This window comes from Cicer arietinum, chromosome 3, assembly GCF_000331145.2.
Source record: "Cicer arietinum cultivar CDC Frontier isolate Library 1 chromosome 3, Cicar.CDCFrontier_v2.0, whole genome shotgun sequence".
Lineage (NCBI taxonomy): Eukaryota > Viridiplantae > Streptophyta > Magnoliopsida > Fabales > Fabaceae > Cicer > Cicer arietinum.
In genome coordinates this window covers 56,490,828-56,506,576 of record NC_021162.2, presented here as the reverse complement: position 1 = coordinate 56,506,576, position 15,749 = coordinate 56,490,828, and the positions used below count along the sequence as shown (strand labels likewise).

The window sequence follows — 15,749 nt, the reverse complement described above, 5'->3', positions numbered from 1 at the left end:
GAATTTTGTATTTTTCTATTTTTTATTATATTTTAAATAATATGTTAGATTACAACAAATGATAAATATTTGATTTGAGATGTCAAACTCATCACGTGATGTTCTTGTATTCTATTTTTACTTAATAAAATATAATAATATTTTTATTAAATTAATTTATAAACTATCTTCACAAATATTAGATGTTTGTGGTATGTGTAAAAAAGTTCTATATTGATAGTATATATAAATAAGTCATAAAACAAAAACAAATGAACAACCCTTAGTATAGTAAAAAGTATGCAAAACTCTTATGAAAAAGATTGATTGATTTATTTATCAAGATATTACTTTGTAAGATTAGAATTTTAACAAATATTCATATAATGAGATTTAATTGGATAATTGTATAAAAGAAAATATTTTATATATGAAGAGAGATTAATTAGCCAATTATATTTAGTCATCTAACTTCCCAACTATCATTTTATTTATCGTGCGTCTAAATGTTTCACTTTTCCACATATTCTTTACTTTATCGATATTTTTTTGTTTGGTCTCTTAATTCACATGTCTTGAGCAACCAAACTTAGAAAATTACGTAAGCACTTAGTGATGAACAATTTCTTAATACAGTTAGGGGTAGGAAGTTTTTACTCCACTGTAACATTTGTGTCTAAATAATTTCTCTGTAATTCTATATGTGACATTTTTTAGTAGTCACATATTTGTGAAGTACTTTTAGCTGAAAAATATTACAAATTTTTTTATGATATGAAACTACATAAGGGGTGAGAGTTCTCTTCATTCATTTCTTATAGAAAATTAAATGAAACTTTGAAATTCATGTGTAGAACTCCATCAGGGTAACTTTTCAATGAGAAGAAATCACAAAACTTGGTCTCCTGTGGCAAAAAGATTCCAAAAAATGGTGGTCACAACATAGAGACCTGATGTTATAGTTAAGAATGCCTGAAATGATCCCAACCATTGGACAAAATAACCAGTTCCAATTGTGCTTATGATAGCTGCTAAAGTTCCAGCTGAATTTGCTATTCCTGTAAATTGTAATAGTTTTGTTATTGTTAAAAGAAGAACTATGATGTAAAAACAAAGGCTTAATTTACTTTTTAGCCCATAAAATATATACATTTACTGATTTTTGTTTCTATAAAAAAATTGTCGGCTTTAGTATCTGAAATACAAAATGGATCCTCTACCATTGATTTTAAGGTTTAGTCGGTTGTAGAACTTTAGATGAATTTTTTTCTTTAATCTAATTAGATGAATTTTTTCCGTTAATCTAATGGTCTACAATTTGCTACATCGTAAAACTAAGGATAGAGGTTCAAGTCTCCTGAAACATGGGAAATATTGTTTTTGATCTTTATCATTTTGATTTTAGTCCTTATATTATTTGATAATGTTGAAATTAGTCCATATATATATATATATATATATATATCATATTCTAAGGACTAAAATGAATAAGTTCACATATGGATTGGTTCCAACATGCACAAATGTTTATAGGAAATAAACAATAAAGATCAGAAACAACTTTTTCAATATTAAAGGGACTAAAATTGAACGAAAGAAAGTTATAGAAACTAAAACAAACAAATATGCATATTATATGGAATAGAGAGATATTAAAGCCAAACACAAGGGAAAAAAAAAAAAAGAACATTTCCAACAAATTTGCTCAACTTCTTACCATGTAGAATTCCTGCATACTGAGGAGCAATGTCCTGATCATGTAAAATGTAAAAAGTGTGAGCATGTGAGGTTAAGGCCTCACTATTATATTTGTAAGTTCAATGAAATGTCTTAAATATATAATATAATGGTTAAAGTTCGATTTTTGTGTGGTAGACTTACTTGTATGTTAAGCATAAATCCAGCTTGGCTGAAAGAGCTCAAACTCAAAGCTGCAGTCAAGAGTGTAGCAGCAATTGTTGGTGTATTTGCATAATTCAAGCATAGCAAGGTCACAGCTGGCCCAATAAATCCAATTGTCTGTAATTGGACATATATACATTACTAAAAACAACATGGTAAACATGTTGTTACATGATAAAAGCTCTGAGGCGTTACATATTTTAGTCTCCACCAGTTAATATGAATTTCATCTGCTTTTTTTGGTCTATAATTGCTTCAAAATGCAAACATACAAATTTTCACAATCTTAAAAATGTTTCTTATGGAGATACAAGTACATTCTTAGGCGTGATGAGGCTGAAAGAGTTACCTGCATTAATTTACGGACAAATGTTGTAGGGTACCCTGCATTGATTAAGAAATCTGATGCAGTACCAGCTAGATAACCTGAAAATGCCATTGTTGCCCATGGAACTGCACTAAACCATGCTGCCTGCTTCAAATTCACATTATACACCTACAGAAAAAAAAAAATAGTCCAATGTTGAATTTTGCAAGCTTCAAGAATATATATACCTTTACTTGTGTATTTTACATACAAGCTAGCTCATTCTAGTATCCATATTTTTTAAGCAATATATGAAACAACAACATAATGTTATTTATTATGGGTGCAAAGTAGTGGAGTCTCTCTCATCCAAACTACATCTTTTCCATCTACTTGACTCGAACCTAAAACCTTGATTCAGGGATCTAAGTCGAGTTCAACTCGGACCAACGTAACGTTGGTAAGTTGTTTTTTATTATAAGTAACAAGAACAAACAGAAAGTAATTACGCTTTTGAAATAAACCGGCATCCAAGAGAGGAGAACAAAGTAACCCTGCAAATTAACCAAGGTTTCATCATCAGTATACTTAAAATTTGATTTATGATAACAAGTTCTTCTCTTTCACACAAAAGCAACTAGAAACTCACCCAATTGTTTGTTGCATTGGCAAATATTATAGCCCATGATGGTAATTTTGATAAAATAAGGCCTAATGGAGGAAACTTGTTATTACTCTTTTTTGTAGAAAGAATTTTACCAGCTTGGATTAATCTTAATTCTGATCTGCTGATGAAATTGCTTTCCAAAGGATCATCTGTAACTTGATGTGTCCATGCCATCACCCAAAGCAAACCAAGAAATGAGAATAATATGAATGGACCATAAATTCCAATAGAGGATAACATAATTGGTGTTATCAACAAGCCTATGACATTGCCAATATGAAATCCAGCCATTGAAATTCCAAAAGCAGTTGCTCTCTCATTATTTGGAAACCACCTATTCAAATTGAAAGATTACATCAGCTTTCAAATTATAGAGAACTGTTAGAACGGCAACCTTGGTTCAAAAGAAAATAGAAATGAAAAACGCAAACAAAAAGAACACATGAGATTTTATCACAGAGTTCGGCCAATTGTGTCTATGTCTCTGACTGTAGAGTGACTGCAGTTCCTTTCTATTAATTTCAAGCTGAGGGATTACAGTGTACAACTTGTGTTTAAACCCTACGGTTCAGTTCACAAGATTACTTTTGAACTGCTCAAGCAACTTATCCACTTATAAGGAAACTATGAGTCATACACAACAAAAGCCTACTAATAAGGTTGCAATTGAAAAACTTGACATTGAAGTATAAACAAGCTAAACCATGATTGAAATACTCAAATTTTCAGTATTTGGCTTACAAGGTATGTATAAATATTTATGTTTAAGGAGATTCTAGAGGCATCACCTTGATAAGAGAGTACTCATGGACGGAAGAGCCACTCCTTCAGCTAGTCCAAAGAAAGCACGAATTGCCAACAAGGCTATTGTGGAATGGTTGGCTGCTAAAGGTGTAAGAAGAGTTGCCAAAGACCACAACAATACACCACAAGCCATCACCCTTTTTCCTCCATATCTATCTACCAAAGCTCCTCCAATCACTGAAGAGAATATGTAACCCCACAGAAAAGATGACTGATAAATGCATGAAATATATGAGCTTTATGTTAGCCAGTGACTTCACCACAAACAAACAAAAACAGAAGAAAGCGGTTTTTGTTTTAAATGATACTGTCATGTATCATAGTCATAGGACACTAAATGAAACTATTATACATTTAAGACAAGGTATTAGAAAAAGGTCTGCAACCACGATCTGAGTCTCAACATCAAAGTTTTTTATGTTTCCGCCACATCGAATGTGATTCTTTGTAATATTAAAGATCTCTACACGGAGATTATTAAAAACCTTGGTTCTAGAAACTACAAACCAGTTTGGGCATGGTATAGAATTGAACAAAAACAAATGCTTGTCTTCAACTGAATTCTTGAAAACAAACTTTTTACTGCCAATCACTAGTAAATTGATTAATTAGTAAGTATTAGTAATAATATAATGATTTGATTCTTTTCAAAGAAGTAGTACTCCTTCCGAAGCCATTCCCTAGAATTGTGAATTGTCCTTCTTATGTGAATTGTGTCAGTTTTTGTAAAACACTTACACAGACAGGACACTAACAATGAAATCTTGATAATAACTTAAAAAAGGAAATGATTAAATATATCTATACATATTGGTGTAGTGATGGTGCAGGACATTGACACATGTCAGACAGTACACAATCACGTCTTTGATCTGAAGTGTTAGTTTCATATATATAGTTGAGTTTCCTATATTCATGATGAGAAGTTTTGGAATGATTATTATTATGTATAGTACCTGAACAATGCCAAGAAAAGAACTAGACCAACCATGTTTAGCAGCAAGAGGAACAACAGCAACTGACATGACAACACGGTCAGCATTACAAAGACACATCACACATGCCACCAAACACACAACCTTGTACCTCTCAGGAATATTACTAATAACATTATTAATACCATCTTCTCCCACAATCATTCCTCCATCTATTCCTTCTGCAGTACACTTCACACTCAATTTCGTTCTCTTTCTCTCCAACTCTTCCCTTCTTCCTCTCTTCCATTCCAATTTTTTGGACTCAAAATCCAACTTGACATTCCTATGACTAACAAAACTCAAATGAGGTAGTTCGAATGAACTATGACCTCTGTAGCACGGATACCTCTTATAGAAAGTGTGTCTGGTGTTGGATATGTGAAATACTGATGAGTTTGTAGCAGCAGCCATAATAAAGATTAATGACTTGTGATTATAAAAAAAAATTAATATTTAAATAATGATCACAAATTCATGAATAATTGATGAATTGTTGTTGGTGTTAAGGAATATATTGGAGAAGAATGAAGAAAAAAGGTTATCTTTGTGTGTGAAATTACATGGTTGTGAATGTGATCATTTTGTATTATACTCTATTGGGTGAGTTTGGTGAAATGAAAATACATTTAACAACCACAACAAGAAACAAAAAAAAAGACAAGTTTTTGTTTGTTATATATTGTAGGGTTGGTGAGAAAATGAAAAGACGTCAAACAAAAAAAAGATTATATGTCTATGTGTCCTTGTTAGGGATGAGAATAAGTCAGATCACACTAGACCTATTATTAATTTTTTAGGTTTAAGTCTAGCGGCATATCGTAGATTTTTTTTTGCATGACCTTTTTAAAAATCTGGTCTGGAAACCTATGTAAACACCTTATTTATATTAAAACAAATGTTCTATTCATACCACATACCAATATCAACATATACATATCTATATATATTAAACAAAAAATAATTTTTTTAACTAAATAATTTTTAAAAAATTTGAAACAAACATCTTTTAAATCTTAAAAAATAATTTTTAATTTCACGAATAAATTTTTGTATGAAACAAATGTACCAATTATTACCTCTCAAACAAATATGGAACGACTACTTGAATAATTGACTAATTCAATGGCTACTGAATATAGAACGACTACCAAATATGGAAGGACTACCGAATATGGAAGGACTACTGATTGCCTAATTGATAAAATTTAAAATAGGAAATAATATTATTAATATAATAATAGAAAATAATATTGTTAATATAATAATAAAAAATAATATTAATAAATAATAAAATATATAGGTCGGCTTGTGATGCGTTTTTTTATAAACCTAAAACTAACCTATTTAAATAAATGACCTTTAAAAATAACCTGAGCTTAACATTTTTATTAAATAGGTCAGGTCAGACCAAGCCAGACCATAGATCAGGGCATAGACCTATGACGGACGACCTAACCTATTCTCATTTGTGAAGAATGAAGACGCAATACGAGTAAAGGGTAATTGTGGAATTTTGGGTTTCATTTTATATTGTAATAACGTAAAACGTAATAACCGCATTGTGTGCGTGGCACCACGTGCCTGGTAGTGAGCACACGTGCCTGGTAGTGAGCACACGTGCAAGGTAGCAACATCAATGACGCCAACATCGTTTTCCACGAAATCTTCTGCCTGTACAATCATTGACTTTTATTTATTTTAATTAAAAATTAAAAACAAACGGGGTAGTTAAGAACCGTGAGCTATAAACGTAGTATCTCTCGGTCAACGTTAATTAAAAAAATCATTTTAATTAAGGCATTTGTTATTCATTGAGAGTTAAGGAGGAGTAATCACGACATTGTTTACATATACTATATGTAATTTTTTCGTTCTCATTTTATAATATTAATATAATATTTATTTATTTATTATTAATATATTTTTATTTATTGTATTTTAATTTATTAATTTTTTCATTCACTATAATTAATAAAATATTTAAATAAATAAAATTTATTTTAATATTAAAATTAGCAGAATAGATTATTTTAAAAAAAATTGTGTACAATTCAAATAAGAGAAATGAAACAACCTCAATGATATTTTGGTCTTTTAAACTCCATATGAGTCTACTTACAACTCAAATATTTAATCCCTTTAGTCTCGTATATCTAAAAAAAAAAAAAAATTTAAGAAGAGAGAGAAAAATTAGTTTTTTTTTTTTCAAAGTAGAAAAAAAACTATATTCTTTAAATTGGAATGCAAAATAAAAGAAAAAATATGAGCGAATTGTTAACAAAATATAATGAAGTTGCTAATTTATTTGCAATAGGTTTTAAAATAGGAGAACATTGTTAAAATATTATAGCAATTTTTTTAGTACATCTATTCCTATTCAACCGTATTAACTTTGATGTATTTATTTTTTTCTTTAATGTATTTCATTTGATTTTATTAATATAATTTGATTTTTTTTATTAACTTTTATTTATGAAATTAACTATTAATAAATTGTTAAAAAAAATATGGCAACACATAGTGATATCCCTATAATGCCTCCTCCTATAGGAGAAAAAGAAAATCTTTAGGTTGTCGCATTCCTACCTTGCGACTTCTTGAAGGTAAAAATAAGTAAAACTTTTCGTTTGTAAGTTTCAATATAAGGTATAATGGAGAGTTTTAATTGAAAATAGGATATAAGAGAAAAAATATCCTTAATTAAATGGTATTTTAGAAATTATGACATTAAATATAGTAGAATTAGTCACACTTTATTTATGTTTAAGACCATCAAATATGACATTTTTGTTGCTTAGATTTGATGGAGGGGGTATGTGGCATTTTAAACCTTGTGTAAATTAATCCAATAGATTTGATATAGTAAAAAGACAGGTTTTAGATCTTCAAATTGTAGGTTCGAGTTCTATTAGTGTCATTGAAATAGAACACATATAAATACTTTGAACCATTTCTTCAAATTGCATTTTGTGTCTGCTCTTGCTATTGCTATTGCTAAAGCTCAAGCACCTACTTTACCTATTGTTGATAATGCTTTAAACATTTGTTCTTTTGATCTTCCGTATTTTAAATTGGGACATCCTTCACAAAATATTTAAAAATACTTGTGTTCAAGTTCCTTTTGTTAAATATGATTCTCATAGAATTTGTGAGTATTGTCATTTGGAAAAAAATCAACGATTTATTTCCCAAAATTATTTCTAAATTTTTGCATGTATTTGATCTTGTTTATTTTGACATTTTGGGACCTATTTCTATAAGTCATGTTAATGGCCATCAATATTTTTAAATGGTTGTTGAAAGCATATTTCGATAGTTTTAATTAAACACAAGAGGGGAAGCACGGCAACTTATTGGGAACTTTGTTGCCTTGATTTCTACTTAATTCAACACCCCAGTTAAAATATTTTGTTCGGACAATGACCTTGAACTTATGATGCCTTCTTTTTACATTTTTTTTTGTGGGTATTTTAAATCAAATTTCAATGTGTGGAAATTGTGATACCCTAAACCCCAAAATAACATTTATAATAATATATATTAAATTATTTGAAGAAAACTTGCAGCGGATAAAAAAATCTGTTAAAGAAAATAAAAATTTTAATATCTAATTTAGAATATCACGTTTCTCTAAATACACAAGTAACAATTCAACTTTTTTTTCCAATTAAAATAGTACAATATCAATGAACTTGATTCAACTAAAATTTCTTGATTTAATTCCCAAGACTTACTCGTACTAAGTTTTCATATAAAAAATCATTTATAATAACATAAGTAAAATACACATTACAACTCTTAATTCGCGGTATCACCTATCAGAGCGGGGTTTCTCCCAAACTTGAACTTCGAGACTCATTAACCAGTAATAACCGCGATTTTGCAAACGCAGTGCCAAACCAGTCAAACACAAACAACGAAGGAGGTGAGTTTTGAAATCACGTTGATAGTATAATATAAATAAGATGAACACGCAATTAATTATCAATAAACTGTATCATTACACAAACATTCTTCAAGGAAAAACATCACATTATATAGTCAAAATCAAAGAAAATCAATGCACTTCATTGTAACATCAAACCATGGCATAAATTATTATCACACATAATACATAGTAATCACAACAAAACAATCACAAGAAAATGCAATGCTATGCATGAGCTTAGACTCTACTTCACAATGTGGTACCATTCTAACTCTGAAGTACTTGGTTAAGAGGCTTGATACTATGCCACCATCCCGGTGGACGGACAATTCAAATTGGCCCTCTCCTCATAGATCCCCTCAACTCAACCCGAGACACATATACGTGACAGTCGAGGTAAACGTGTGTTATGTGGTAGCTCCCGACATTTGGAGTGCTACCTCCAAGTCACCTAGGAATTCCCCACCCGAATACCTCCAAGGTCTAACAATCTTGCCTTAAGGCTCGACAACAGACCGCCACGATCAGACTCATTCAGTTGTACTTCCCCGAAATCACTAGGCTTGTCAGGCTCTACCTATATGATGACAAAATAATCTCCACGTCACAAATTCACAATATTTATTTTCTCCTCTCGTTGGTATATGATACTCCATTAAAACCATCACCTCAAACACAAATTGAAATCACCATTATTTCATCAACTATGGGGTTAATTCAATATTCTCATCACGGTTTAGAACATCACTATCATCATCATCACATAAACTCATCACAAATTTATAGCATCACTATCATCAATCAAACATTATCACAAATTTATAACGTCACAATTATTAATCGTACATCATCATCATTACATAAAACTATCACAACACATCCATCTTTTGTTATCACATCGCATAAACTCATCTAATCACACATATATAAATTTAATTCGACACCCAATATCACAATAATATCAATATCACACATTCAAATAAATTAAATCAATCAACACCCTACAAATATTTCTATTCTATATTTTAATCTCACAATTTCCATATTTTCATATTAATTAATTTATCCCTCAAAGGGCTACTGCCATACGTAGCGAGCCCCGAATGAATCGTTGGGAAATACGGTTTTCCCGTTCATCTCACAATATATTACGCTCATGAATTCAAACGCTCTCTCACCCCTTACCTTATTTTGACGCTTTCACACATGAATATGATTCCATGAGTAAACAGCATTTGTCCTTTGACTCTGTGTCCGTCAATCGATCTAACTCGACAATTTATGGATAAATGTCAAAAATAAATTATGAGAAGACACTCTAAAAATTAAATTTCCAAAATCGGTCAAGTAAACTTACCATAAATTAGAAAACTAATCAGTGGATAATATAACCACTTTTCACACGATCGTTTTGGCGTTGATTTCACTCAAATCGGACTTACGGTGAAGAAGAACGATGCAAAATAATGAATTCTACAAACGAAGAAGTCGGGTATTTTAGAGAGAAATTGGAGTTGTTAAAAATCTGGAAAAATATGTTTAATCGACTAACTAAATGTATAAAATAACATACTGAAATTTCAACGGAAACGGAGAAAATTTTCTGAGACAGTTATCGACCGTCGGTATCAATTTTCTTCTATTTTTCCTCCAATTCTTCTTGGGAGCCGTTGTCGCGTAACTTGCTCTCTCTCTCTCTCTCTCTATTTTCTTTCTCTTTTATTCTTTAATTAGGTTTTACTTGGGCTTTACCCATGAAATACATTTTAATTTTTAATTATTTATTTTTAATAAAACTAACAACTACCCAAGTTATTTTTTTAACACTTTTTTCTAACACAATATAATTACTAATACTTTGAAACTAATACTTGATAGATTAGAGTAATTAAAATAATCGACCTTTAAAAAAATACATATTATTAACAACTCAAATTCCCATATTCAAATTAATCACTATAATTATACTTATTTTTCAAAATACTCACGATATAATAATATATCATTAGAGAATATTCAAAATTATAAAATAAATAAATATAACAACAATATTTTATATTAATTACTAAATCATAATAAATATATATATAATCACAATTCCAAAATAAGTATATAAAAGTAAATAAAATCAAACACAATATTACTATTATTTCAAGATGATTATTTATAAAATAAATATTTGAAATAAGATATCTTTGGAAATGATTAAATATAATTAAGTGCATATTTAATATTAACCAAACACACGAGGAAATATGATATTAATTATCAAAACTACATATACACGTAAAATCACCTAAATCTTATTCTTTAAAATATTTACACTAATATACTCTTATTTTTTAGAAAAATATATAAAATAATAAAAATATAACATTATTATTTACATCACTCGTTTAGTCAAATATGTATAAAATTAGCATATTGTAGAAAACACACATATAACAAAAATTAATCCAAAAATTTATCAACATATATTATAAAATAATTTTAACATCAAATTATTTATTAAAATTATATTTAATTAATAAAATAGTTTATTATAAATTTTGGGGTGTTACAGAAATCTCTATCAACAATTCTAGCTGTTGAGAGAAACTATAAGACTCGTAATTTATTTATAGCAAGAATTACATTTTACTGTCTATTTGTTCATTTTGTTTTCTATTTTTTATCCGTATACTGTTTATATTGTCTGTTTATTTATTTATTAAAATTTGTTGTAACTTTGTTGTAACTTTGTTTGGCTTGCAAATTGATCAATGAAAAATTGTTCGGGTGCTTTTCGTGATGTTAAATGATGATGTGAATGTCTTGGCATTGTCGAAATTTCAAAAATACGATTTATAAGAAAACAGGCAAGATATATTTCGTATTCAAATTTTAGCGAACTCTGAATGCCACAAAAATTTAGCCGAAAGCTTTATATATCAATTGTAATGAGAATTTGATCTCATTATATTTTTCTAAACTAACGAACAAAAATATCATCGGATAAAAAGTTTTCGTGAAATTTTGAAAAGTTTTAATTAGTAGATTTATTATATAATTTTTTTTTTACCAAGAAATTTATATGTGAGCGTTATGCGACTCGCTTAAGAACGAACTTAGAGATTGAGCGAGATAAGGTGACTTAAAGATCACAAAATATCTAGATATTTTTCTAGGATATTAATATTTTAATGAGGGGTTAGTGAAAATATTTAGATATTTTCTTACTTTGTAGTAATACTTTGTAAGGATCAATATGAGCCACCTCAATGTCTCTTTTGTGTGTGGACTAGAAGGACTTGTGTAAGAAGAATTAGATAGGAAATGATGACTTAGTAAGATGTTGGGAAAATATTTTTGGAAACCAGATTAAAATTGTTCATCAGAGAATATTTTAATTGAATTACATCGAATTTTTATCGACAAATATTTTATGAACTCCAAGGACACTTGAACATGGGCGAATCTCCGTCCACTCACCTCTTTACTTTATTTTTCATCTTCTCCCTATAAAAAAATAATTTAGTTTTCTCTCAAATTTTGTGGCCACTCACCTCTTCACTTTATTTTTCATCTTCTCCCTATGAAAAAATAATTTAGTTTTCTCTCAAATTTTGTGTGTCGGTAATTGGGACCAAAACCTAAACAACCATTTTACTAGTAGATCAAAATTTTTTGGTCCATTTGTTTAAGATTTTAAAAAAGTGATTTTTACTTTATATTAAAAAAAATATTTTTATGAAAATTTATTTAAAAATAGTAGAAGTTTTTTTAGATTCATTTGTTACTAATTAAAAAAAGTAATTTTGACATTCAATAACTTAGATATTCATTATTAAAGATTTTAACATTATAAAAAAATCATTTTTTTTTAAAAAAAAAGTAACTTTCAAAAATAATTTTTATGAAGAGCTTCTCAAAATAGCTTTACATTTTAATCATTTTTTGAAATTTCATTATCTAAAAAAAAAGTTATAGAAAATAGATGAAATACTTAAAATCATATTTTAAGATAAACTATTCAAACCAATTTTTCAATTGAAGCTTTATTTTTTAAAATGTTATAACAAAAATAAACTTTGAGTTTTTATTTTTTATTTTTTTTAAATATAGTTGGAGTTTTGAAAATTTCTTTCGTTAATGTTGTAGATTTATAAGTTGTGATAATATATCTAAAATAAAGTTTTGATTTTTAACATTTAAGTTTTTTTCAAAAAAATGAACCATGTTAAAATATGGTTTTTCTTTTGTAAATGTTGTAGAACTACTTGTAATAGTAAAGAATCTAAAAGAAAATTTTGGTTTTAGAAACTTTTAGAGTTTTAAAAAAATAATTGATTTTATACTAAGATGATTTTTCCTACACAAATATGATAGATCCATGAATTTGTGATAGTAGATCTAAAGAAAAAAAAATCAAACTTGGAACAATTTGAAGTTTTGCTCAAAAAATGAATTTAGGTTGGAAATTTTGATCTTTAAGTGTTTGTGTTTTTTATTGTTGAAAATGTTCTAAAATATGTATTTAGAATTAGAATAATATTATTGAAATATAAAACTTGACATAAAATGAGACACAAATACAATATTTTTATATTTTATGAAAAATAAAACATGACCCCATTGTATTTTATACAGTATTCTATTTATGTCCCATTTTATGTTTTAATAATATTACTCTCAGAACTAAGGATAAAATAAATTTTTGAAGAGAGATTTTTCCCCCTAACTAGTAATGGTCGAACCTAAATCTAGAAATTAGATTTTTTCCCTTCCTAACTAGAGATTTTTACTCCCAGAACTAAAGTTGTGATCTTAGTATTAAAAATGGTTGAAAATCTAAAGAGTTTTTATTTAATGTGTTGTAGAAAATTTTAGAATTTTGAAAATATTAGTAAAATTGAAGTTTTGGTGAAAGTGGAGCTTGTCTATGACTACTTGATTAGTTTTCTAAAAAGGAATTTGAAAACCATATAAATGTTTTAGAAAGCAATGAAGACTAAAACGTTTAAGTAACTTGTGATTTCAAAAGGATAAAACCCTAATTTGTTTAGGCTTTTTCTGAGTAATTTTTAGAGGTAATCAAGTTGGAAATATTTGGAAAGCTCAAATCTTGAAGAATTTTAAAGTGTTGAAAGATTTATGTGTGTGATAATTTGAAAATAGTCAATTTATGTCAAAGGATGAAATTTTAAAGTCGTGTTCTTTGAGAAAAATATTTGTAAGAAGAGTTATGTAGAGTTTTATGTTGATAAGGTATTTTGTCATAAGTTGTTAAATACAAAGATTTGAATTGAACTTCAATAATTATAAAAAATAATTTGGAAACTTTCGAAGTATGACATAAGTGTTTTGAAAAGGATTTGAAATTCATTTTCGCCTAAGGGCCTAAACAAAAGTCTTTTTGAAGTTAGGGAACCTAATTAGGTAAGAAAACCTAAGAGAAAGTTAAACCCTAATTGATTTATATAGTGGTCAACCCTTAAGATCATTTGGGGTGATGTTTTAGAAACTTGTATTGATTAAGATGATTGATTGATTTAAGGTACAAGGAAAATGAAAGATGTTGTTGGAATCATCAAATAAGTTATGTTGGTGTAGCGTAAGTTGCTTGTGTAATAAAGCATCATCAAGGTAAAAATTCTTTCTAATGATATTGTATATGCTTGAATGCAGAGTGCGTCTGTATACATGTTCATTGTGCTAGTGATGAATAAATGTGCACATGTGATTGTTTACTATGTTTATGAATTTTATTGATGATAAAGTATCTTATGTATGCTATGTGAAAAAGTGTTGAAGAATTATTAGTGTTTAATGAGTATTAAAAATATAATATTTTAATAGCTCCATTTACATAATAATTTATGTGAATGATTCAGAGTATGCTCATGCATTTTATAGTTAGTGATGACCATGATGAACCACGAGGTGGTATCAAATGATTGGATGGTCCACCTTATTCCTACAATGTTCATTGAGGCGTTCTAGTATGTGAGAAACTGCACTATAGTAAATTGTACTAGTCTATGAGAGATTGCACCTCAGTAAATAATATTGGTATGTGAGAGATTGTACATTATTGATTTACACCCCTCGACGAGGATTTGAAATTATAGAATCATGTTCATTGACACTATGATGATACTGCACCTCGAGGAGGATTTGAAATTCTTGAATCATGTCACATGAGTCATGTTTGTTATATGATGATATATTTATTTGCAAGCTTGTTTATCAATTGATACTATGCCATGTTAAGTTTTTGTGCTTTGTATTTTTGTATAAATGTTGTTTTTAGATTGCGATCATCTATTATTATTGTGCGGGAATTGCAACGTCGTCGAAGACATGACAAAACGATGATTTGGATTGGCAATTAGAAATAATGAGATTTGATGCCACATGTGGGTTTTATGTTTAGAGTTTCAAGATTAGCTTAGGGTTTTATTAAGAGCTTTGTTTATTTTCTCTTCCTTTTTGAAATGTTGTTATTGCAATGAAAATTCTTTATTTGAAACTATTGTGACTTTTTTTTTGTTCAATGTGAAATGATCGACCGTAAGTAAGTTAGTTGTGTCGAAATCATTTTATAAAATGCGGCAACCATTCTATTTGTCGCTTTAGGATAATAATCTTGCAATTAAATATTTTTTTCATATTTTAAATTAAACAAAGATTATGAATATTTTATCCATAAGTGTTAGTTGCTTAAAAAAAATTATACTCTCGCTATTAAAATGAGAGTGTTATAAGAAGCATAAACACATTTTAAATGTATCAAAATCTCTTATTTTCATACTAACTTATCACAATACTTATGTTGTTAGTCATGATATGTTTTTAATCAACATGTAAATAAAACATCTTTTGAATTATTGTATAATGTTCCTCCTACTTTGATAGGCTTAAAATATTTTGACATCTTATGTTTTGTTTATATTCTTATAACAACATAAATAAGTTTTCCTTTAGGGCTAATAAGTGTGTTTTTCTTGGTTTCAAACGTGGAACTAAAAAATACATTGTGATTGATTTGCACTTTAGGAATATTTCAATTTCTTGATCGGATATATTTTCCGAAAATATTTTTCCTTATTATTCGTCTCAAAGTGTTTCTAATTATTCTACTAATTGGTAATGTTTTGATTATAATTTTTGGTCACCGCCTAACTTGATCAATCATCTTATTCT

At 28.4% G+C, this 15,749-nt stretch overlaps 1 protein-coding gene across 1 annotated transcript; it reads right to left on the bottom strand.

Moving 5' to 3' along the window:
- Positions 1-469: 469 nt before the first annotated feature.
- LOC101488608 (probable anion transporter 3, chloroplastic) lies at positions 470-5,238 on the bottom strand. Its single transcript, XM_004514485.4, has 8 exons — positions 4,616-5,238; positions 3,644-3,870; positions 2,838-3,189; positions 2,698-2,742; positions 2,231-2,377; positions 1,861-1,998; positions 1,697-1,730; positions 470-1,037 (listed from the first exon to the last, which is right to left on the bottom strand). The coding sequence occupies exons 1-8, from the start codon at positions 5,045-5,047 to the stop codon at positions 868-870; spliced, it is 1,545 nt and encodes a 514-aa protein (XP_004514542.1). The 5' UTR covers positions 5,048-5,238; the 3' UTR covers positions 470-867.
- Between the last annotated feature and the right edge of the window lie 10,511 nt (positions 5,239-15,749).

Bases quoted from the DNA above. Each gene is read 5' to 3' on its own strand.
- LOC101488608 (XM_004514485.4), bottom strand. From the start codon at position 5,047: ATGGCTGCTGCTACAAACTCATCAGTATTTCACATATCCAACACCAGA. The intron at 3,190-3,643 runs GTGATGCCTCTA...CAATTTGAATAG, and splicing joins ATGAGTACTCTCTTATCAAG to GTGGTTTCCAAATAATGAGA. The intron at 1,038-1,696 runs GTAAGAAGTTGA...TACAATTTACAG, and splicing joins GTATGCAGGAATTCTACATG to GAATAGCAAATTCAGCTGGA.